Source organism: Haliaeetus albicilla, chromosome 14 (genome assembly GCF_947461875.1).
Source record: "Haliaeetus albicilla chromosome 14, bHalAlb1.1, whole genome shotgun sequence".
Classification (NCBI taxonomy): Eukaryota; Metazoa; Chordata; class Aves; order Accipitriformes; family Accipitridae; genus Haliaeetus; species Haliaeetus albicilla.
In genome coordinates, this window is record NC_091496.1 from 33,906,742 (window position 1) to 33,932,948 (window position 26,207).

Below are 26,207 nucleotides of genomic sequence, written 5' to 3' on the forward strand. Positions count from 1 at the left end.
TGTGGAAGAACAACTAGGTGGGTTTTTTTGATCATATACTGGCAGGACACATGATTCCAGTGTGAAGATTTGTCTAAGACATAAAAGCATCTGTATTTCACCAGAATCACAGAGGATAACTTTCAGAACAAAGTGCAATTCTTCTTTTATTGGTGGTTTTTCCCTACTAAGTTGTAAGGGATTTTGTAATTCCAGTTAAAGAATGGAAAGTACAATTTACCTTCCTGAAAGTCTTATCAAGGACTTTTTTTTTCTTTTTTTTTTTTCCCCCCCTTTTTCTTTCTTTCTTTCTGAAGAGGACTTCAGTGTCCTGAGATCTGCTTTGGGTTTCTTGAAGTCCTCTGAATGAAAGATGCAGAGTTTGTAGTCACTATTGACTCTGCATTATTATTTATATGGGGGTCAGCTGAAATTTGTTTGCCATAGCATCTCTCAAAAAACCCCACATTTTTTTAAATGTTGGGACAACTTGATTTTATGCCTGATAATTTGATTGAGACTTTGTGATTGTCATAGGCCAGGCTGACTGCACTTTTTAAATTCCTTACATGACTGTACATGTAGTGCACGGGAGTATTGCTTCAAGCTGTTTGTCATTCCCTGAACAGAATAGCAACTTTTCTGAGGGAGATAGTCAACTCTCCTATGTAATGGTGCCTGCTAGAAGATAGCTTGTTGGCATCAAATGGAAAGTTGTCCTGCCTTCTAAATAATTAGAGACAGATGCCTCTTTCCTTGGCTAGGAACTCACCTTGGCTATCTATGGTAAAGCTTTCGGGTGTTTTGGAGCTCGGGATAGTGATACATGCATTATCAGGCTTCCATCTGTACATTCGTTGTTGCAACACGCTTGTCAACAGCTGAGGTCCTGGGAAATCCTGACCCATCTGTAGTTAGCAGCCTATCTCTAAAACAGGTACATTAAATGCCACATATAATAGTTTGTGTCTTAGCTGCTTGGATTTCTGAACACGTTACTTACTGATAAGCTGTTCAGGTTACTGGCTTGTTGAATGGAGAATGTAAGATAATATTTCTGAGGTTTTTGGTGATACTATCTTTTGGATAATATTTTGGAGTTCCTTGGTGATATCGCTGAAGCTTTTGCAGAATGTTTGAAGTTTTAAAACCTGCGAAGTGCTCACAGGAAGCCTGGTTTGCTACTGTAGTAGGCATTTCATGGTTGCTAAACACCCATGACACATGCTGGCTTTAGGAATGCAAACCTACAGTTTTGAGCAAGCAAAAGACTCTGGGACACTTCTGCAGGTAAAGCAGTGTTCTTGGTGAGCATTATCACCCACGCGGCTTCTGTATGTAGAAGTAAACACTCAAGAGAGAAAAAATACTTATTTTTTTAAATTGTTCTTTTTGAAGTTGTATTGTCTGCATATTCATGTCCTATCCTGCAGATTCTCTTCCTTAGAACTTTAAGAGCCTTTCCAGATCTCTAGGACTCAGAGGAACTGAGGCTGTGGGGGACACACATTATTCTGGTGTGCTTCATGTAGGTAACAGGCCTTGTGCATATGTTCTAGGTAATCCTGAGGCAAAAATTCTCTAGTTGAAGTGGTTAGCATCTTACGCTCACAGCATGACTGTATAATGAAACAATTTGAAGAATGACAGTTATGTGTAACTCAACTTTATTTGGTGCCGTGGTGTATCTCTCGTTTTAACTAACAAACAGGAGCCATGTTCTGTTCTTCTCTGAAAAAGATAATCTCGCCTGACTCGACAACTAGCACTGTTTGACAGACTGCTTCTTTAGGAAGGGGAGACTTTCTCAGTTGTTCAAGCAACTAGCGTGGATCTGTTTATTCTGTGAGTTTTAGGTGACATGTACAGTTTTCCAACAATGTATTCCTGTCTTCATCTTTATCCATAGCACTTGGAGGCTTTATCCTTAGCAGTGTCTGTAGTGTCTTAATCTGAAAAAAACTTAAATCCTAATTTTCCATCCCTTTGAGAATCCATCCAGGATGATTTGCCTTCCAGACAGAAAAATTTGCTCCTTTATGACTTTATATTGCCAGAGGTTTTAAAATGTTTCATTTTGGACTATAGACTTAAGTATTAAGCGGTGAAAAGTGGATTATTGGAAGTTCAGCTAGCAAAATGTGATGATGCTGTTTTAACATGTGACAGCAGTTTTAACATTGTATTGTGATTGAGTCCAGCCTCTTCCAAAGAGATTCAGGTTGAAGTTTAAGACTTTAAGTATCTCTGTTCAACATTCACTTTTTTAAAATCCTTAACTGATTAAACAACTAATCTTTAAAAAGTTTCTGAGGTTTTTCTTCTAAGTAGCAGTGAAATGTGAAGGCTTACTGTGTTCATTGCTTTTCCAAAAGTAAACGTCCTAAAGGAAAGTGTGTACTGGCTGGTATATTTCCAGACAATATATTTCTGTGTGCTTTTTAAAATAATGACTGAAGCCTCTTCCTTAAACAGTCTCTTTCTCTAAAAGTAAAGGTGGCTCAAAATGAAGTACTTTCTGCAAATTTCACCTGCATACCTTGTCTTCTGTGGCTGTTGATGATAGTCTCACTATTAATTAGAAAAATCTGTTTGTCACAAACAGTAAGATGTTGGACTTTTATCTGGCTGTTCTTGTCTTTGCTAAAATGAGGTAATAATCCTTTCTGTGCAAGTAATCCTCTTTACTAAACAGCACTTGGATGTCATTTAGCAGCATTGCAGTGGAGAATAAAATTCTTTTCTTTCCAATTTAGAAAATCTGTAGTATTGTATTTTTCAAGAAAATAGTAGTGTCAGGCTTGGTATGAATGCTGTAATTTAGTAATTACATTTGCATAGCCAAATTTCTCCTGCTGTTCAGCTGGTTGTACTTCCCATCCTTCCCTTTTTATCCAGATTTATTTGTGGTTTTATTCTGTGATCATAGCCAAAAGAGGAGCTGTACTTCATTAGTGAGTCAAAGGAATGTGTAAATTTTTATTAGTCAAAGGAATGTTTGTTTTTTGTTATAATACACACATTAGAATGTATATATCATTATATTTTTAAATGAATATACATCACAATGTGTATTTTTATTAGCTTGCAAACTTTAATCCCTTGATTAATTCTTGAATTTCAACAGGACTAGCAACATAACAACCATTTACAGATCAGGCCATGTATTTGCAAAGTAATTTGAATTCCAGTCTGCTGAAGCATTCTGTTTTGCTTATATTTATAAAGGTTTTCAGTGGTGGTGGTTGTTGCTTCTCTCTTTTAATTGTTTTATGATGATGTGGAAAACATAGCAGAAGCTTTAAAAAGTCTTTCCAGGTAGAAATCTGACTGTTGCACTAATAGCAGAGTCTAAGATCTACTGAAACTGAGGGGAGTCAACATATTCTGCTTTAGGAGTTCACTATTTGTAGAAGGTGAAGGAGGATGAACTGTACTTTTTTTTCCACTTATAATTGCTGTATTTCTAATTGTTCATGGAAAACTGTCCATATAATTTCAGTATATGCTTCAGCAGAGTACTTCTGTGGTAGTGTTGGCTGATCATGAATGTGTACTTCTAGTGCTTGAAGGGAAGAGTTGTCGTAATGTAAAGTACTGAGCATCTTGCATATCGTCCCATGAGTGACAAATGTGGTTACTATTAGATGAATCAAGGTACTAGGAAATTTTAAAAGAACAATTATTTTAATATTTTTCAATATTTTAATGTAATGGAAATAAAAAATATTTAAGTAAATATAATCCCCATAGAAATTAAGTCTAGTTTTAATTCTTTCTTCAGTTTTGGAAGGATATTGTTGAAGATATTGAAGTTCGTGATCTAATTTCTGACAGAAGCAAATCTCAAGGTGAGACTTCGTGACTAATCTTAATACATATATGTTGGTAAATATAGCAAAGGAAGGACTAAAATTTATTTGTTTACTTTGTAGATATTCCATCAGAAGAATGGATCTGGGAATCCTTATTTCATCCACCTCGCAAATTGGGCATTAATGATATTGAAGGGCAGCGGGTACTTCAGATCGCAGTGATTTTACGTAATCTTTCTTTTGAAGAGGGAAACGTTAAACTTTTGGCAGCTAATCGTACTTGTCTTCGGTTCCTGCTACTGTCTGCTCATAGTCACTTTATTTCTCTACGGCAGTTGGGGCTTGACACGCTGGGAAATATTGCAGCAGAGGTAATGTGCTTCAAAACAGAACAATTAAAATATAATTTGATAAAAGCATTACTTTAGTGTTAATTAAATGAATTACTTTTTTCCTTGATCATTGGATGAAGCAGGAAATAAATTATTCTCTGAATTTGTAAATAGCAATTTGAAAACAAGTATTCAGAGCCAAAACAAAAATACAGACTGTACGTGTCAGTTTGCTAACATAGAATCACATGAAGAAGACTGATTGTATAGGGAGATACAAGATATTCGTAGTGCAGAATTTTCAGTTTAGTTTCTCAGTGAGAAGAAAGGTATTTAGGAAAATTCTGCAGACCGTACGCTAGCTTCTTCACTTTAGTCATAATGTCAAAATAGTACATTTGAGAAAGGGGGTGGTATTAGTGTAAATTAGACTGCTACTTCAGAGCAGAAAGGGAGGAAGGGGCTCAAAATAAAAGGGGCTACAGTAGAAAGCTCACAGGGTTCTGGTTTTCTGAACACAAATGTCATTTATATGTGCTGCATTTAAACACTTTTAAATCTTATATTTTAATATGCGATTTTAAGGATTTGAGCCATTAGCACTATATGGATAGTGTTAGTCATATGGGTTTTTTTCTTTCTCATCAGCTTCTTTTGGATCCTGTTGATTTCAAAACTACTCATCTAATGTTTCACACTGTTACAAAATGCCTCATGTCAAGGGATAGATTTTTAAAAATGAGAGGTAAGATCTCTAGCTATTCTTGTTGTTGTATTAGAATTGTAATTATTGCTGTTTAAAACTATTTTGTATTTGTTCTTCAGGCATGGAAATCTTGGCAAATCTCTGTAAGGCTGAGGATAATGGTGTTTTAATTTGTGAATATGTGGATCAAGAATCCTATAAAGAGATCATATGTCATCTCACACTACCAGATGTGCTGCTTGTAATCTCAGCACTTGAGGTGCTATACATGCTCACAGAAATGGGAGAAGTGGCTTGCTCAAAGATTGCTAAAGTAGAGAAGAGCATAGGTAAGGGAGAAGCAAAATCTGTTACTTTTATGTAGGAAAAAAGACTTAAGAATATATCATGTTCAGTGGTTAAAAAGATGGCTTCCTTGTGTGTGTATGCAGCTTAGGGATGGATATTAGAATAGGAAGTTTTTACTAAAATATATTCTTTATGTCCTCAAGAAATTGATGATGCTAATAACTCGGGAAGCTAAACCTTCTGAAGTGTTTGGGTTTTTTCTTGTTTGTTTTTTTTTTTCTAAATGCCATGAAGTGGCGGGGAGGGAATAAAAAAATTCTGCAGAAGCATGCAGAGGTTTGTTTTGTTTCAACACGTGGCATTTTTAAAGCAAATCAATATGTCCCAGCAGCGTTCATTTGTCTTGTCCTAATGTCGTTGTTGGTTTTACATTCAATACTTTAGATACATTAGTATGTCTGGTTTCTATGGACATCCAGATGTTTGGACCTGATGCACTTACTGCTGTAAAACTCATTGAACATCAGTGCATTAGCCAGCAAGGAGTACCTGATGTCAGACCACAAGTAATGGATCACGGTTCTTCACAGGCCCATGCAACAGGTGTCCCAGGTTCGTATCACTGCAAGAGAACATACTCTTCTACAAAATTTCCTATATGGCATGTGTGATTTTTGTCTTCTGTAGGTTTCTGATTAATTTACATAAATAAGTATAGCATTATGCATAACATATGGTATCTTTTTCAGACACTTGTTCACAAAGCAAATAAAAAGTTGTTAGACAAAACTGTTGTGAAACAAGCTTTAAAAGAATATTTTTCAGTTGCTAATCCAAAAATTTACTGAGCGTTATGTACACTCCTTATTTTAACTTGTTCAGTGGAAAGAAAAAGTATCCATTCTAGATTGTTCCCACAATTTGCAGAGAATTAGAGGTCCATTTTATATTGTGTTTTACACAGAATATTATTGGGCAGTAACATATAGTATTTGATAGAATTGCAGAGATGATAGACACACAGAATCATGCCTCTATTGAAGCTGCTAAACAGCTTATTATGATGTGAACCAGATTTTAACTATTGTTTAAAGCTTGGAAAGTGTTTTCTTAATTGTAAACTAAATTTTAATTATTATTAATTTTTTCAGTTTTATTTTGGGATTAAATACTGGCACTTTGGAAATTGATGGCACAGCTACTTATTATTGGTCAGGGGGAATAGCATGTACTTCATTCTGTCCTTACTAATAAAAGCACATAGCAGTACACCACACGGGCACACAAGATGGAACATAGCTGTTTGTGCGGGGAAAAAATGGAGAAAGAACCATTACGACAGACACTGGCTTGCATGGCTAAGTGTACTGTTTCTGGAACGGGTGCAGATACCACAGTGAAAGTGACTGGAAAAGAATGCGACTAAGGGGATGAACAAGAGTGAATAGAAGGAACCAATGTGACATTGCAACGAAATTCTTTATATTTGCTTCAGCTTAAGAATTGGAAAAATAATTGCTGTGTATTTGTGCCTGTTCTGGTGGAGTACTGTGCCACTCTTAAATGAAGCTCAGTACTCTAAAGTACTGAGATCATGGATCATGATTGTTAATCTGGAAGCTGTTGTTCACTAAGTGCTTATGTTGTGATTGCACTTTAGTGGTGGCTCTGGCTTTAGCATGTCCTGCTTCACTTTGGTAAATTGTGGTGGAAATCTGTAGTCTGCTTAGTGCACCTTTGTGACTTGCCTTAGCTGGATACATCCTTGCTTACAAACACAGGAGAGACTGTACTGCTGAAAGTCATGAAGTGCTTCATTCAGGAGAACAAAAATAGTTTCAGCAAATTGTTTTTTTCTTTCTCTCACTCTCCATAGCCTCTAGGACAGCACCACATGTTGCTCCACCACCAGGAATAGTAGAAATAGACAGCGAGAAATTTGCATGTCAGTGGTAAGTGTATAGTTGTATTCAAATACTTTAATGAAGAAGAAAAACAAAGAAAAATGCCTGTATTCATGTGTCACAGAATTTTCTAGCTTGCTTCTACTTGCTGTTAGACTCATTTTTCTGAAAAGTATAAACCAAAACCATTCTGTCATTGCTTTGAAGAAGTATGAAAGAAAAAACTCAACCAGAATATTCATCGTCAACAATTGATACTTGAAATTAGTTGTTTTCTCTTTTCGAATAGTTAAATTCTATTCTATTCTATTTAAATTATAAAATCAAGATCAGAGTTAAAAATCAAATTATTTCTTAAATTGTCAAGCAGCATTATCTGTTTCATGAGTGTTTTCATCTGGTAATGTGTTGCTATATTACTGTACCAATATAAAAGTAATTATCAGATTAGGAAACTAGGCCCTGCAAAACTCTCGTGTGATCATTGTGAAGCTCGAGCAAGTTAAGGAAGATCAAAGCCTTTTCCATCCAGATTCTCCTGCTTTCAACTAATATTGTTGTTGTCAGATATTTAGAGAAAAAACTATTCTACCTGTGGTTCTCAAGTGGACTGAGGGTGATCTTTCTGAACTATTTGACTTATGTACATCTACTCACATTCTAAATGTTTGTATGAATCAGTTCGTGGTGGACCCTTCCAGCTCTGCTGCTTCACAACTTGCATGTTCATCTGTTGTCTTCCTGATCAGACAAGGGCTTTCAAGATAAAGTGGGTAGAAGTTGTCAAAGCTTAGTGCTTTAGGTCATAATTTAGTTTTACTTATGCTTGCAGCAAAGCTGTGATTGTATGGGGGAAATGTAGATTCTTGTTGGTCAACTGACATTGTTCCCATGCTTCTGTTTGCACACTGCAAAGTATTATTACTGTGCGCTGCTGAAAGACTGAGAAATTTCACATTTAGGCATTTTAACAGGGATACCTGGAGCTGGACTCGCCACAGCTCAATTTAGTGATCTGCAAGTTGGTCCCAAAACTAGTTTTCTAGGCTGCCTTTTTAATTAATGCAGTGGGAGATACCCCAAATAGTAAAATAAATTGCCTTCACCTGCCTAGTTTCTGATGAGATTACAAATTACCTTCTGGTGCCACCTTCTCTCTATTGATTATAGAGAGCACTAGACATCTAGCTTTCAGTAGTAAAGTTGTAGGCAAGGTGAATTTTGCACTCTGTATAAAATATAAAATAGACGTTTCAACTGCTAAAATAAGTATGAGTAGGTATCATGCTGCAACTGTGTAATACCATGAATAGATTATTAGCCAGGTTAGCCTGAGTAGGAGTCCTTGTAAGGTAAGTGCATGTGACAGTAAAGTGCTAATCACAGATCCCATTTCACCATTATAAGTCTGGAGTATCTTCAGTTTGCTGGTACAAGTGATAGTGTGTCAGCCTAATATGACATACCCAACTGGATAGTCATTTGTCTGATATGCCAAATTTAATTAATACCTAGACTTTCTGTTACACAGTGTGATCTCAATTTTTGTAATAATGAAATTGTAACTCAACTGCAGGAGAAATGGCATTATACTTGCTCTTTACTGGTTATGAGAGAACACAATTTGAAGAATGCAATCATTTGCTTTTTCTCTTTTGAAGCATTTAGTTATATTGAACGTGTAGGACTCTGCAAAGGAGAATGCAGTGTAGTTTTCCAGAGTGTTAGCACCATATAGTAAACGTTGACAATTTAAAAATATTTTTATTCTGTCTGAGCCTATATTCTGGTACTGGTATTTGTACATTACGTGAGAGTTGTTACTTATCTCCGTTTGCTGCTGGGGATGAACCGTTCCCATGTCTGTGGGTTGGAATAATGGATCCGGAAGAAATAAAATCAAACTGATAGAAAATGCTTCCTTCTCTCACAGCTTCCTGGTTGGGGTTGGATGGTCTGTGTGCTTGCGGAGAGTCTGTAGCAGATACAAATACTTTCTTTCTCTGGAAATTGAATGTTAGGCAGAACAGGTTGTTCCAGGATTTTATTGATGTCTATGTAATGTGGGACTCCAGGAATGAGAGAGTGTGTGTGCACGCGCACGTGCTCTCTTAGAATCCCAGTCCCCTCTCTCCTGCCTTCCCACCTCTATAAGAATGAGTGTTGAGATTGTTACTCTGTCTCTGGTTTTACTGGTATTTTAAAGTAAGACTGCATTAGCAGATCAGTTAACAAAATCTTGGTTTTGATACAAATGTTGACTTCTGATAGAAATTTCTGATGAAGAATTAGCTAGCATTCAGTCCGTCTTTTGCTAAAGCAGAATCATTAAGAAATAAGAATAGAGCTGTGGGGAGGAGGTGTCACCAAACAATGCATTCTTTTTTGGTTTTGTTTCTGAATATACAATAAAAAAGGCATACATAGAGACTATTTTGCATATTACGTATGTAAATAAGATGTGGGCTAAAAATTGACGGCGTATGTTAGGGGTCCTGTGTGTTGAATCATAAGCAGTGAGAAGGACAAAGTATGGAACAGACATTTGACAAGACAATATACTAAAATGCTATTTTCCATGTTGTTATCAGGTCTCAGAAGTCTCTGTGTTACAGACAGAAGTGTTTTAACAACCCTTTTAAAAGTACTCTCTCTATATTTTGCTTCATAGTGTATTTTTTCATCCTCAGGTTGAATGCCCATTTTGAGGTGAATCTTGATTGCTCAGTCTCTCGAGCAGAAATGTACTCGGAATACCTCTCTACCTGTAGTAAATTAGCTCGAGGTGGAATCCTAACATCAACTGGATTTTATAAATGTCTGCGGTAAGACAAAAATTCATGCAACAACAAAGCAATTGTATGTGCTCAGTACTAACCTGTAGCTTTAGACTTCTTTGAGAAAGATTTACCAAGTTAAGTTTGAAAGACGTCCAGTTTGCAAATTTTAATTGAAACAAATGTTTAGAGTTTGTTTAATTTTATTTTATTCTATTTCAGGATCATTGATAGGGTTCCTTCTCTGCTTATGGTCCTTTTTATTCTTTCCAAAGTAGTTTTTGGAGGTATTGTAGTTTTCACTTAGCTTGTAGGAGATCTTGGCCAGCCATTTGGTGGACCTGCTAGTCCTCAATGATGAATACTCAGATGCTATTGGAGAATCCTGCTGTATTGCAAAGATGCAGGCATTAGTGCAGTTACTCTGCACACAAGAGCAGTTAGTTAAAAACATTGTAAGAGGGTTGAGTTATTGTGTTCATTAACATAAATTTACGTTGTGTTTGGCAGAACTGTCTTTCCAAATCATACAGTGAAGAGAGTAGAAGATCCAAGTAACAATGGTCAAGCACATATACATGTGGTAGGAGTAAAAAGGAGAGCTATACCACTTCCCATTCAGATGTACTATCAGCAGCAACCAACTTCGTCTACCCCAGTTGTCCGGGTTGATTCAATTCCTGATGTGTCTTCGTCTCCTTCGCCAGCAGGTTTTTAAATTAATTAAATATCAAGTATTTTGCATTGATTCTGAAATGACAGAGACAAAAGTTTCTGAAAATAGTTTGAAAGTGTTGGAAGTCAGGGCCACATGTTTTGATTGATTTTTTTCAATAATGTTAGGAATAGTATTGCAGTATGTACTTGCATGCCATTCTAGTATTTGATGTGTAACCCATAAACTTGCCAGTCAGCAGACAAGCCATTGTTGCTGCATCATTAATTCAGATGCAGCATAGCTGAGAAGAGAAACTGCTTCATATAGAATTACAAATTCAAGCCTTGGATTTTTAAAAACTTGTTAAGTTAATGTGTTTTGAAATCATTTTTGCTTCCAAACTTTTACTGCGTTTATTTCAACAGGAATCCCACATGGGCTACCAAGCGTAGGAAATCACTATCAGAGGACGCCTATTAACCAGTCTTCAACTTTGACAGCAACACAGATGTCTTTTCCAATTCAAGGTGTTCATACTGTGGCACAGACTGTTTCTAGAATTCCACAAAATCCTTCTATTCATACACAGCAGCAACAAAATGCTCCAGTGACTGTTATACAGAATAAAGGTCCAATATCCTGTGAAGTAGTGAAGGCCACAGTAATACAGAGCTCTGTTCCCCAGTCTGCAGTTCCTGTTACTATTGCTGTAGGAGGAGCACCACAAGCTTCTAATCAAAATCACAGCACTACAGGACAACAGCCGTCTGTTACCGTTGTTAGTTCGCAGACGTTGCTTCACCACCAACCTGTAATTCAACAACAGTCTCCACTGCATGCAGTGGTACCAGGACAGATACCTTCAGGCACTCCTGTTACGGTAATTCAGCAAGCTGTACCTCAGGGTCATATATTTGGCAGAGTACAAAACATACCAGCATGCAGTTCAGCAGTTTCACAGGGTCAACAGCTAATCAACACATCATCACAACCTGGGCAGACATCATCTCAGCAGTCCTCTGCTGGTAACCAGCAACAAGATACAGTCATCATAGCACCACAGCAGTATGTCACAACCTCTGCATCTAACATTGTTTCTGCCACCACAGTTCAGAATTTCCAAGTAGCAGCTGGGCAGGTGGTTACAATTGCAGGTGTCCAAAACCCACCGACATCTAGGGTAGGGTTTCAGAATATTGCACCAAAGCCTCTGCCATCTCAGCAGGTTCCACCTGCCGTGGTACAGCAGCCGATGCAGCCACAGCAGCAGCCTCCACCGCCATCCCAGCAAAGTGTAGTGATTGTAAGCCAGCCAGCTCAGCAAGGTCAAACGTACGCACCAGCCATTCATCAGATAGTGCTTGCTAATCCAGCTTCTATTCCCACTGGTCAAACTGTCCAGTTGACTGGACAGCCAAGCATTACTCCATCTTCTTCACCATCCCCAGGTCCGGTTACAAACAATCAAGTCCCTACAGTTATGTCATCTTCATCTACCACTCCTCAGTCACAAGGACCCCCTCCTACTGTCAGCCAGATGCTTTCTGTAAAGAGGCAGCAGCAGCAGCAACATTCACCAGCATCATCGCAGCAGCAGGTACAGGTACAACAACCGATACAAATGCAAGTTCAGTCACAACAAGCTAATACAGGAGTTGGCCAGCCTAACTCTGGTGAGTCTAGTCTGATAAAACAACTGCTTCTTCCAAAAAGAGGCCCCTCAACTCCAGGGGGGAAGCTTATACTCCCAGCTCCACAGATTCCTCCACCTAACAATGCAAGAGCTCCTAGCCCTCAGGTGGTTTATCAGATGGCCAATAACCAGGCACCAGGTTTTGGAGTTCAAGGACAGTCTCCAGCTCAGCAGCTGCTAGTTGGACAACAAAATGTTCAGCTGGTCCCGAGTGCAATCCAGCCCCAAGGGGCAGTACAAACAGTACCCATTTCTAATTTACAGATATTGCCAGGCCAGTTGATCTCAAACAGCCCAGCAACTATTTTCCAAGGGACTACTGGCAACCAGGTTACGATAACAGTTGTGCCAAATACGAGTTTTGCTACTGCAACTGTGAGTCAGGGAAATGCAACTCAAATCATTGCTCCAGCAGGAATTGCAGTAAGTGGAGCACAGACAGGAGTTGGGCTACAGGTGCAAACACTTCCAGCTACTCAAGCACCTTCAGCTGGACAATCACCATGTACTGCTGCTCCCCCATTCAAAGGTGATAAAATAATTTGCCAAAAGGAGGAAGAAGCAAAGGAAGCAACAGGTTTACACATTCATGAACGTAAAATTGAAGTTATGGAGAATCCTTCCTGCCGAAGAGGAGCTGCAAACACCAGCAATGGGGATGCAAAAGAAAATGAAATGCAGGTGGGAAGTCTTTTAAATGGGAGAAAGTATAGTGACTCCAGTCTACCTCCTTCTAACTCAGGGAAAACTCAGAATGAGGCCAATCAGTGCTCACAAGTCAGTAATGGGCCATCATTAGAAATGGGTGAGAATGGAGCTCCTGGAAAGCAGAACTTTGAACAAATGGACACACAGGAAATTAAAAGTGATTTGAAGAAGCCCCTAGTTAATGGAATCTGTGATTTTGATAAAGCAGATGGTTCTCATTTGAGCAAAAACATTCCAAATCACAAAACTTCCAATCATGTAGGAAATGGTGAGATATCTTCAGTGGAACAACAAGGGAATTTGGATGCCACGCAGCAAGATACTGCCAAAGGTGATCAAGGGGAAAGAATTTCTAATGGGCCTGTATTAACTTTGAGTAGTTCACCTGTTGTAAGCGGTACACAGGAGGCTGCAAAACTGTTAACCCAGCAACTTAGTGGTACCAACACTGATTTACCTAATGGACCTCTAGCTTCAAGTTTGAATTCAGATGTGCCTCAGCAACGCCCAAGTGTAGTTGTCTCACCACAATCTACAGCCTCTGTTATACAGGGGCATCAAATCATAGCAGTTCCACACTCAGGACCTAGAGTGTCCCAGTCTACCCTGTCATCCGAAGTTCGGTCTACTAATGGCACAGCAGAATGCAAAACTGTAAAGAGGCCAGCAGAGGATAATGACAGGGAAACTGTTCCAGGAATTCCAAATAAAGTAGGAGTTAGAATTGTTACAATCAGTGACCCCAACAATGCTGGTTGCAGTGCAACTATGGTTGCTGTGCCAGCTGGAGCGGATCCAAGCACTGTAGCGAAAGTAGCAATAGAAAGTGCTGTTCAACAAAAGCAGCAGCATCCAACCACGTATATACAAAGCATGGTCACACAGGTATGTTGCAGTGTTCTTTTTATTTTTATTCTAACTGTGATTCTGACCAATACTGTGAAATAACACGGGTGAAAATGTGAACTCAGTCGATATCTCTTGCATAGTATTAAAATATTCAGAAAATGGTGCTTTCTGTTCTTTCATGGACTAAAGTTCTAATAGTCTGCATACTTCTTCAATGTCGGTGACAATAGTGGAATTTAAAATAGTTTGTAGATTGATAATAACACAGTAAGGAAAGAACTTCTGCTCACTGATTTCTTCCTTAAAGGATTAACTGTTCTGAAAACAACAACGATTTGTTGTATGGTCTTGTAAAAGTGTCAGTATTGTTCTGCATTTTATTATTGGTCATTATTGCGTATGGAGGGGTGAATATGGTTTTTTTGCAAGTTAATCACCGCAGCTGCATCTGGCTTGCTGAAATGAGTTGGAGTTCTTGCATTTAAAAGTGGTCTTCAAAGGCTTCCTTCAGGGGTTCACTACAGTCAGGAGAAAGTATTGTTTTGTAAATTTGTTCAAATATTTGTTTGTTTATTACAAAATATTTGTTATGTTTGTTTTATCGATAAAATAAGCATTGTTTGTTTTTTTCTTTTTCTGTCTGACAAACTTTGGAGAGGGCTTCCCCCACCCCGATCAACTTTTTTTTAACCATTTGAAAGTGGTTACTCCCTAACACTTTACTAGAAATGAGGTATGGCCATCATTTGTATGAGTATTAATAAGTACAAATAATCATGTTTGAGATTATTACAGTCTCTAGAATTTATTTTAGTTTTGTACATGGACAGAAAATCCCTCTCCAAAATTGTTCCTAACCTGAATAGAAGCAAAAAGAGTAGAATAGCAGGTCTGGCAATCAAGAGTTCTGACAGACTAGAGGGAAGAAATGAAGTCTTGAGTTGTACATTAGTGCATTTTGACCTCAAGGTCTTCTATTTCTTATCTTCCTTTTTTGTTTGGTTCATTGGGGTTTTGTTTGTTTGTTTTTGATGAGGTAGCAGGTATAGACCCTACATACTTAAATAGAGCTAGGACTCAAATTTTGACAAGTGGTGGCTAGTGCTACTTCTTTTTCTGTGTCAAGTTAGGTTTCTATTGAAAGCTCTTCTGTCTTTCCTTCATCTAGTTGTCAGAAATCAGGACTAACACTTAACCAGTTTTCTTTCTTTTTTCTGTCTTTACTTTTTTCTTTTAACTGCCACACTGCACAGAGTTATGTTCTTAAAATGTCTTTGAACTCACTCATAAATTTTCACTTGGTTTTATCAGAGAGAGATCTGTATTTTTCTGATAACGTTATTTATCTTTGTTCTTACTAGAAATGATTTGACCAAAATGAAAGTGTCTGTTGGCAGTGTAGGGACAATGCACTAGATTTTCTGTAGTGTGGATATATTAGCTATGCCTTGGTTTTTACAGTGAGTGTCTTTAGCTGTTACACAGTTTGAATTTCTGTTATAGCTTTGCTAAGGATTTGGCTGAAATAGAAATGGTATGGCTGTGTCTCTGGAATGGAATAAATATTACCTGTGGTTATTTATTCCCTGGACATGTGGCTGACAAGAATTTTCAGTTGTCTCAAACAGCTACTAAACTATTAGACTTCCAGATTTTTGAGAAGAGGGGAGTAATGCGGTTAACGGTTTCATTTGTATTAGATAACGTGTATCGTGATAATAGAGGGGAAAAAAAGAAAAAATAATATTTTCTGTGCTGATAGTTTCTTTTTTACACTGTCACTAATATCACTATCATTAATAGTTCCTACATTTTCCATTACCTGTACAAACAGAAGTGCTGCCAGCTGGGCTTGCCGTTAAGTACGAATTTGCAGATTAAAATAACTTGGTTTAATGTCTGCTTCTGTGGAAGTTAGCTCATTCTTGTGTCTGTAGGATGCCCTTCCTTTCTTCAAAATTACAGAAATGTGGGAGAAAAGCAGTTAATTAGTTTTGATCTTGAACAATCTAACTCATTAGCTCATTGCCTTAACCATTAACGTATGGCTATTTATGAATCATGTCTATCGTGATAATGCTAAGTACTGACTTATAATAGAACCCACTTTATAGTACTCTGTTCAGACATAGCGAACATCATAGTCTGGCTTAAGACTTTTAAGGATCTTTAAAATTAATGTGTTGGACTATAAACAGTACCAAAATCATCCTGGCCAGCTCTTTTTTTTCCCAAAGCTGCTGAGCAGCTGCAATACCAATTGTTTTCCTGGAAAAGCAGATGGTAAGTATTTCCAATATTGAGTCTGCTTTTAGGAGTATCTTTAAGACATCCAGAAATACTAAGATGTAGCCAAATTCTCATGAACTCGGTGTGAATTTTACTGATGACTTCTTTTGAGGCTAGGCCCTGTATAATCTCCTATTTTTCTCCCTCCCATTTTGAGAGTCTTCCTTGTATGATAAGCAGCTTCCTTGTCCCTGACTTTTTGAAAGGCAGCAGCTAAGGAACACTTTTTTCACTTGAGCATCTGCATTGTTTTATCCTCTCTGCAGTACCTAATGTGTACTGGCTGTCTTGCAGAAGAAATAGAACATGGTTCTTTCTGCAAACAGTGTGAAATTTATTACAAATACAACCCAATGGAGAAAAACAGTGAGGGACAGGGAATAAAGGAGTATTAGCTGTGGCAAAATTGCATAGCTGCTGAAGGTGTTAGTGTGTGATTTCCTGTTTGCTTGTCATTTTAAAATTTTATTTTAAACTAGAGCTTGTATTTCAGAGAAGTGAGAAAAGGATAGAAGAAGAAAATTTGTAATAAAATTACAACCCAACAGGAAGGCTGGAAAAGGAGAGGTAGAGGACAGAAGAGGGAGGAGAGTTTTGCTTATGCAACTACAGCAGGATTAGTTGTCACGAACTACAGAGAGGAGAAGGGGAAGATGCTTGAACTGAAGATAAGGAAGGGCAAACAAATAGGGGAGGAAGTGAACAGCAACATGAAAACTAAGGAAAGCAAGAAAAAGAGCTAAATAATCCTTAATGGAATGTAAAAGTTAAGATTTGTTTCATGATATGAATGGTAGTCTGAAATGAGCTGGTACTATATGCTTGGGGGGAAAAAATGTTGATTTAAATGGCCTACTAAAATAATGAAAATTATATACTGGTTATTTATGGGACTGCCCATGTAGTGCTGTTGAAATGCAGTTACACAAGTACAGGTATTGTCTGTGTATAACCTGTGATTATTCCATGTTAATTGTACACCTCAGCAGAACTCATTGAAAAGTAACTACATATATACCGACTTAAAAGATTTTTCTTTTTATTTTTTGCATTTTTATAAAAAATTGGGCTATGGGTTATGTCAGAAGAGGAACATGTGATACAGTGTTTCAATTTTTTTATTATATCTCCAGCTGTATTTTGTAAGCTCATGAAATGTAGTCCGAGAGGAGACAGAACTGGCACTTTAATTCCTTGGCTTCCTTTTATTTTGGTGTTCCCTGTTCCTGGATTATTGCTTTCCTGAGGCACTGTGCTAGACCTGTGGATGAAAAAGAAATGAGCAATTACCTACCTGTACCCTTTCTTTTCTACTTTTTCTTACTCCTCTTCAAACGCCTCCAAAACATCTGTTGAACATAACCATGTTGGTTTGTCCCAATTGGTGTGTGTTTTGAAGGAATGCTCTGATACCACGCCAAGTTCCTAGAAGTGAGCAAATCTGATTTAAATTGCCTTATCTGGCTTTCAAAGTAATCACTTCCCTGCTCATCACTGTCGTCCCTCATAAACAGTGCATGCCCATTTCTCTTAAGGCCACACACTTGAAACATACTTGTGTGGAAATTTAGGTGGCAAAAACTGTGTGAGCATTGCCGTAACTATTTGCTCCTGCTCTCTGTTGATTGGGAAGCTGAGAATTACCATGCACCAGAAAGCAGGTGTGTAGCTCCAGGAGGTGTAATTCATTCCTAGCCACAGAGCAAATGAGTTTCTCAGCTGGAAGTACTGAACTACAGAATCTCTGTGCTTTTACTGCTCTTCACTTGTGAAGCACACTGTTGCAAGGAGACTTAAACTTCTGTAATCTAACAAGAAAAGAGCATTTATTTTAGTGCCTATCCATCCACCTGACCCTTTCCTCACACTCAAATCCTGCTATATTCATTTTCAGCTTATAGGTTACCTTTTTTTATGTATGTTCATTATCATGAAGAAGCTAAACCTAAAATTTTGTAGTACAAAACGGTAAATCCTATGATACTTTAAAAATATTTTTACTAATAATTGTTTATTGTTGAGTTAAATGTTTTTACTATGGGTGTGCACATACTAATGGTGGGAGAAAAAATGCAGCCTAATGCTTTTAAACTGCACATGGCTCTATATGTCAACAAGACCCCCATCACACTGGGATGCAGTGTGTTCTCTTGCTGATGGCACAGTAGGCCTTTTAAATAAAATGGGCAGGTATCGTGCTAAAATAAGAGTTATCCATTAATACGTAAAGGGAATGGTATCACTGGTTCTGTGAAATGGAAGTGTAGGCCATTTCTGGCCCCAAGCCATAGAGTTTGTTATTCCTACCACGTAGGGAGCTCGTGTGCATAAAAATAAATTAGTATCTTTTGTAAACAGTCCATTCTAGTTAGCAGAAAGCTCTTAGCTTTACTCTTAGTTTTCATGCCCGTGCTGGACTTACCCCACCCCATATCCCATTCTAAAGGGACCCAGTCTAGGTATAAAATCACTCTGCTTATTAAAAGTAGGCTGTAGTATCTGTTCTGCAAGTAGACTCTACAAGTATTAAGGATTGTATTTATGTGGTTTTAAGAGTTCAGGGCAAACCATACTGAGATAGTGATGCTGCTAGAGGTACCTTTCAGTCCCGTGATCCAGTGAGATCTGATTTGCAAAAGTGCTAGGTGGTGGCAGTGGCAAATCATACCATGGAGGGGTCTAACCTGATTATAAAAAGATGCCATGAAGTGCTTTCAAGTGTACTAGAGTACTGGGCGTTAGATTTCTGGAGGAACTGGGAATCGTTAAATGTTTCTGCTAGAGTAGGAAGGTTTGTGAAATCTTTATGCTGTGGGGAAATTTTTTTTTCAGTACTACTTCTCCCAGAAATACTGCATTAGGAAAAATTAAAAGTCTGTCATAGTTCCATATGTTAAAGAAGTAAGTGAGTTTACATAATAATTGCAGATCAGTACTGTAAACTAGGTAGCACATAGCAAGTATTTCTAGGTACCTTTCTGGAAAAAAGGAGTTTAATTTCTGACTATACCTAATTTTAGTAATGTCCCATGTGTCCTGCATTACTAAATCAATACATGAAAATAGAGGAGGGAAAAAACCCCCGAATTACCAGTATTTCTGATCTCTTGAACGAAGTGAGGAAAACTTTGAGATATTCGAACATAGAACTTATGTTTCTGAAATAAAACCTAGGAAAACAAATGTAACTGTACTTTATCTGTTGATTTTAAAATATAATCAGCACAGTTGATAGTCAAGAAATAGATTTGACTTAAAAATACATGGAAGTTGTAACTGCCTAATGCTACAAGTTTGATTGAAACTACTCTACTTTGCAGTACAGCAGTAATAAGAGAATTCTAAACAACAACAATTACTTTACACATTTCTTTTAAATTTGTCAGCTTTTTTTCCCCTCACTGAAAAAAAAGTGTAGAAAGGACTTGGAGGGGGAACTGAATTTTAACTTTTTTCCTGAAAATTTGTTTCCCTTTCTATGCTTTTTCATTTTCAGCATGTAACATTTTGTGTTGTATATCTCAGATCTCCTTGTTTAAAATCAACAATTTTTTAATGAGATGGTATTAAAACCTTTGAATACCACTAGGAGAGCTTGCCAGAAAAACCCTTGAGAAAATTCATAATTCTGGATTAATTGCAGGGTTTGCTTAGAATGGAGTAAATAATACATGAAGCACACATTGAATGATGAGAATTAAACGAAATACTGAATACATTCAGTAAGCTCACTCTCCCTCCAGCACATTAAATGAGACAAGGACTATTCTATAGGGATAAAAAGTCATATAAAGACCATCATAATGTATTGATACCAGGATGCCAAGTGAAGATTGCAAAACAAGCTGTACTGCTGACACTCGATTTTACTTTCAGCTTCAATTTAAAAATGCCTTGTTGTAGGGTTGTTGATCTTAAAAGGCCCCACTTGTGTTTACCTTTTGTTGAAAGATACATTGTGAAGATTCTTTACCCAATCTGTAAAATAGCTTTGAGATCTTTAGATGGAAATCATTGTTGAGTTCAAAATTATTTGTAGTTATGACTAATGGACTCAAGAGTCCTTTCTTAGAACTTTTCACACATGCAGATCACAGGCATCGTACAATAGTGCTGTGTTCAGGAGTTTTGCTGAGTTTTGCCTTATTTTTATCAGGATTTATGCTTGGATATGGGAAGTGGTTTGGGTCTGAGGCTTTTTTGCTGTCCTTTTGGTCATCTCATTAGCATTGTATGATCTGTGATATTATTAACTTGTTACCTTGTGTGACTTGTCCACAATGCCAATAGAGAACAGCAGGAAGAAAATGTAAGATCAATATGCAAATGAAATGTTAGAAGTTGCATTTAACTGTTTGTTTCCATACAGTTCAAGTCTAAAGCTATTCAGTAACAGAGCTGTAAAAATATAAAGAGTATTGTGTGCACCATTTGAAAGTGCTTCTTTTATAATATTCTTAAACGCAGACTTGAAAGTAGTTTTGTTTGGTCTCTTTAACAGAGTGTTACATTCCTTTTTTAACAGAAGGAAAGCAAAGGATGTTAGGTCTGCATTCCTAGATAATGTTCAAAAGCTCAATTTTTTTTATTGTCATCATCTTTATAAACGTCTTGCTGGCCAGAGCCTTCCAGGAAAAAAGAAAGAAGAGAAACAGTATTCTGACATAAACACTGTTCTGAAATGGAAAGGCCAGCGTTCAGTATCTATTATTCAGAAAAAGAAATAAAATTGACATATTTTGGCTTTGTTTTTATCTTTTTTAGGTCACTTTTAAGATAATTTTTATTCACTGTTAAAACTAAGTGTCTTGTTCCCCTTGCTCCCGTGCAATATTAAATCTTTTTCCTTTCTGAAATGTTTATATTTCACTGTATAGAAGTTGTATGGCATGTTTAGGCATTCTGGGCATGTGGTGTTGTGTATAAAGGTACATGTGCTGGCTGGTTTTACAAGAGCTTGAAGAATTATATAATTTGCCAAGTTTTATAGAGAAAATGGTATGTCATAGTTTGAGTCTGCTGGTCTTTGATAGAGTGTTACTTCAGCATTGTTCAATTTACCTTTTCTTACGCACTCTGTAACACAGGCTGATGTGTACTAATGCGGCAGTTCAAGAATTCCACAGATGCAGCACAGAAAAACCATTTCATCAAAGAATATAAGGCAGTTTTAGGTGTATCAGTGCTCATTTTACTTCTTTTAGCAATATTTTCTCCTACGTTTACATAGGAAAGAAAACTACTGTCTGTGCTGATGATATTGCAACCTCTTGAGTTTGCATGTTTTTTTCTTAAAGAACAAATAAAGCTTTTGCAAAATAATGCTAACCTTTGCTCCACTAGTGCCCTTGAGAAATTCCTTTGCAGTCATGATTCTGTATTTGAATTTGGGTATAAGGCTTAGTAATTTGAATATTGGAAACTCCTGTATAAATACTACAGTGTAAAAGTTATATGTCCATCATGTCATTGTGTCTATTAATGCTTATTCAGAGTGTTAAAATCTGAAAACTTGTTGTGGATTAAAGTGTAGAACAAGAGATCTTTGAACAAACAGTAAATTGTATGTCAAGTCTTGAAATAAGCCCTGTTTAAAACTGTGTTTTAACTTCTTCTACAGAGCACACCTGCAACATCGATACCAACAGTGCAAGTACAGGGCCAGCAGATCAATTTGCAGCCGCCTTCATACACTGCAGCAAGTCAGCATGCAGAGCAAATGAAAAAACCTGGACAGAACTTCATGTGTCTGTGGCAATCTTGTAAAAAGTAAATGCTCCTTTATTTAACTACCTTTTACTAATATGTAACAGATGCTTGTATATAGAAAGTGATTCTACAAGTTCTATCCATTCTGTTTCCTTAAGTTACCTTATACTTTTGTCCGTGGGGAAAAGAGAAGGTGAAAAGTGTTGAGGAAGCTGAAGCTGAGATGGTGAGGTGCAAGACATTTTAACTGCTCTCAGTTATACTTCAGAGCATAAAATGATTTATTGTGTGGCTTTCTTGCAATATCTTGATTCTTCAGTAATAAATAAAATATTGTCATGTAGTTAAGTGAAAAAGAAGAAAAAATCCGAGCTCTGAAGCTTGTTCTCTGTGTTGCAAATACAAAAATAGTTACATACTCCAGTTAAAAATCATGTCTTGACATTTTCTTGTGTTGCCAGCTTTTAATCTTCCTTGCGTTTCCAGTTTTGCAAGAGCAGGGTGTTGCACTTCTATGTCCTGGTCAAAGTCTTATTTACATTATGACTAATTTTAGTAATTACGATACCATTTGTGTGCCACAGGACTTCATTGTCACAAAAGGAAATAAAAAGGAACTTAGCCTTAAGACTAGACAGCAATGATTAGATTTATTTTGATTTGTTTTTGTTGTCCCTAAAAGAGAGAGGAGTGAGCTAGCAGACTTTTGGATGTAGACTTATAAAAACCACGGTACTACCCTTGTTATCAGTATGTATATCTTGACACTGATTTTTAAAATAACATAGGTTTGTGAATATGCTTAGTTTTCAGCTTAGTGAAGGGAGCAGATCGGTGAAACAAAGGTAGTTGTCAAATAGCCACTCTGAAAACAGTGAGAAAAATTGCATAACATATAGGATGGGCATGAAAAAGGGGTGAGACACTTCATCATTGTAGGACGAGACAAAGGGAGCATAAAGATGAGCTGATTTGGTAGAAAGCTGGTGTGTAGGCATTCAGAAAGTTGGGATGAAACAATGGAGAAGTTTGAATGTTAGGAACCAATGGTGAAAATGAGGATTTGAACAGAATTAGAGGAATACTGAAGGACAGTTAATCTGTAGACCCCTGAAGATGTAGTTTCTGTTTCTTGCATTTCTTACATTAAGTCAATGCAAGACACAGGGATTTTAGATAAGACTCTGACTGGTACTGTAGAGATCTGGTGCTTTTTTAAATCATGGCTGTGTTTTCACCTTAAAAGTGATTATTTTTTTTTTTCCCTTTGGTAGGTGACACTTCTCTATGTAAGAAGTACATGTAAGGCTTTACTTACTTTTTACTTTACTTTTTCATGGCTAGTAAATATAACCATAGAGCCATACTCTACTGGCTGCACAATAGATGCATGAACACCTGTGTTGGTATAAGAGTGGGTTGTACTGAGGTGGAAATGAAAAGCTGGAGTGGCTTCTTAGCAGAAGCCTCGCCAATTTATACCATCTTGAGGAGTTTGCTGAACTACAGTTTTGAAGTGAAAGTTATTCACCAACTTTATTCTATGTCTAAAGTTACATAGGATGAGTTGTGTAGAGTTAAGGTGACGTGGTATCAGCTTGTTCCATGGTTACATGTGAACTAGTATGTGAATATGTGCAGACAAATTTTGGGGAAGGAGGAGCAACAATGCAATTACGATTACCTTACATTATCAGTCTTTTTGTAAGTCTGTCTTAATGTTATTCCTGTAAGTTTTCTTGAGACTGAAGTTAAGGGCTGCGAGGCCCATGTTTTACAAGTTGATCTCTACATTTTATTTCAAAGATTATTATTTCTGTTGCTTTAGTTTCTTCTGTCATTACTAACCGTACTGGATTTTGTTCATGCTTAATGTTCATGTTTAAGTTTAATTATTTTCAAAAGCCTTCAGAGATTTTTGCATTGATAGATTGTAGCCCATGTGACACACAGCTCTTGTTCTTATGTTGTTTCTCACTTTTCAAATATTTATTTCAGTCCCAGCCTAAAACAGTTTAGATAAACATTACACTCAGTGTTCGCTGTGGTGAAGAGAGAACCAAAATGCTGTTAGCATCTTCCTCAAATGTGTATTGTTTATTCATATTTCTACAACAGCCTGATTAAAAACAGGAGCATCAAATCTCCTGTAGGCTTTCTGCTTGTAACAGACATTAAAAAAAAAAATGGGGAATTACCACCTGTTATTGTAACTGTTTTATTTATAGCTCTCAGTCTTAGCTGTTTTTATTTGTTTAATAGAAAACAAGAAGATTCTTTTGACTGGGTCATTAGTCTATGTAAACTTTACATCCAGTACTTGGTTTCATTCATGATTGCTTAGCAATTTTTTCCTAGGTATTAAGTGGGCAGGTTCATCATAGTAGAATGATAGAACAGTGTTTCTTTCATGGTGTTCATAATTAACCGGAAAGATATGACAGGAGACAAATTTGATACACTCATTTGCACCTGTTCCTCTATACATGTTCTTTAGTTTAATTCTCACAATGTATTAGCATTAAGTTTCCCTTCCAGGATGTATTGCAGAAGGCAGTGAAGGCCGTCAAAACCATTTTATTAAAAATCAGAATAAATACAAATAAATAAAATAGTATGTTCTTTTCCTACCCACTAACTTGGCTGCTGCAGTCAGCACCATTACTGTGGTGTGGGTGTGGGTTCTGCTGTCTTGTTTTTTAAAACTGAATTAGGAAACATTATACCAAGATTTTGAAATAAAATGCAACAGATTTAGTAGTGTCTGAAGACTACAACCAGATCAGGCCCAATTATGCAAATAGTTGTAATGATTGGCCTCTCACAGACGTATTCAGGTTTAGTATCTTAGGAAGTAAAATTCTAAAAGGTGTCAGTCAGCCACACTACTTTGCACTGAGGATGTAACAGAAAGCTGTTTTCCTTTGAAGTTCAGCTGTCTGCAAGTACTGCTAATTGTATTCAGTGTAATTTAAAAGCTGCTATTTTGTTTCACAGGTAGGCAGGAGATGTCTCCTCTTGAATTGCTTTGTATTTAAAAAGTAAATTGGCAATGCTATTGAATCTCCACTGCCTGTCAAGTCAGCTATTAGTTTAATGTTCTGTTCAGCAGGTGAACAGAATGATAGAGAAATTAAGTGGGGAAACAAGAGTCTAGACTCAACTGACCATATTCTCAGTACTTAAGCTTTTTTTTATTACTATGTTTAGGTGTTTCTTTAAGGAAAAATAGTTTTTCTCCGCAAAATGGTAGTAAATTTGAATCTTAGATCAGTGATTGAAGTATAAAACTGAATGTCTTATACAGTGAATAAACCAACATAGCTGAAACAGCTTTTTTTTTTTTTTTTTTTTCCCTCTCCTCCCCTTAAAGACTTGCCATGTTGAATAAAATGTTTTAAACTACATTTTGGGGTTTGCTTATGCCATGAACTTTATTTCATCCATGCCAGGAATTATTCATAAATAGGTTTGTGCCAGCCTTAAGTTTACATACTGACTTCCCCTTTATTGTGGAAAGAAATTTTTTGTCCTCCGAAACATCAGTTTTCGCTGTTGAGCCACTGTAGATGTAAAACATTTTGTTTTCATTTCCTACTATGAGCTATGCAGACCAACAGCAAGAGGCAGGTATTTCTCCTTCTTCCCAGCTTCCCTTCAGTAAGAGCTGACTGGCATGGAAAAGATAAATGCTTTTTAAGAGAGTAGTATTTATTGCCTACGCAGAAGGTAATTGCTGTATTACAGGTGGTTATTGCAGTAGGATTCAGTTTATAACTAAGACTTGTCTCTGGGTGAAATTAGCTCTTTGACACCTTTATGGGGTTCAGTATCTGTACATTTAAGCCTACGTATCAATTGCAAGTATGTTTGCATAATAGACACTATTCAAATGAGTAGTAGGATGTGGAAGGAGGTGGCTGGATCAAAGCACCTACTGATCTGCAATTCATACGCTGGGAGTTCTGACTTGAACTTGTCCATACATAACTGCTGTAGGTTTAAGATGTTGCTTCATCCTTGGCTGGTTGCTGATTCGAGGTCATCTCCCTCTTGGCACTGTTCAGCCCAGTGAGTTTAGTCAAACATCTTAATGCAAATACTTTTCTTGTCAACTGAAACTAAAATATTGGTATGTGAACTGGAGTGGCCGAGGTGGGGCATGTGTTTCCTTTCGGTAAGACTGCTGCACCGGTGACATCTGTCCGGCAAGTGTGTGAAGACGACTGGTGGCAATGACTTCCCCAATGGCAGCGACTAGGTTTCCAGACCTCTTCTGTCCAAGCCTTAAGTGGGTGTTGATGAGTTGGGTTAGTTGTGTTGAAATGAATCATGAGCAGCTAAGTCTTTTGTTTATTTTGGCCATGAATTTGCTGAAATACCTCATATCCTGTGCTTTGGGGCTGTCTGCTGGCAAAGTGCTTAGTTTGAGGTTTTGGAAAGTCATTTTCATTTGGTGAAACACTGGCACAGGTTGCCCAGAGAGGTGGTAGATGCCCC

General features: G+C 37.3%; 1 protein-coding gene across 1 annotated transcript in view; it reads left to right on the plus strand.

Annotated features, from left to right (window-relative positions):
• ARID2 (AT-rich interaction domain 2) overlaps window positions 1-26,207 on the plus strand; it is a 107,102-nt gene that overhangs the window by 71,217 nt on the left and 9,678 nt on the right. Inside the window, exons 7-16 of the mRNA XM_069802234.1 lie at window positions 3,764-3,830; window positions 3,915-4,165; window positions 4,775-4,871; window positions 4,952-5,161; window positions 5,565-5,732; window positions 6,997-7,072; window positions 9,715-9,849; window positions 10,312-10,511; window positions 10,885-13,745; window positions 21,619-21,767. Coding sequence (XP_069658335.1) covers window positions 3,764-3,830; window positions 3,915-4,165; window positions 4,775-4,871; window positions 4,952-5,161; window positions 5,565-5,732; window positions 6,997-7,072; window positions 9,715-9,849; window positions 10,312-10,511; window positions 10,885-13,745; window positions 21,619-21,767 — 4,214 coding nt within the window. The remainder of the gene's footprint in view (window positions 1-3,763; window positions 3,831-3,914; window positions 4,166-4,774; window positions 4,872-4,951; window positions 5,162-5,564; window positions 5,733-6,996; window positions 7,073-9,714; window positions 9,850-10,311; window positions 10,512-10,884; window positions 13,746-21,618; window positions 21,768-26,207) is intronic.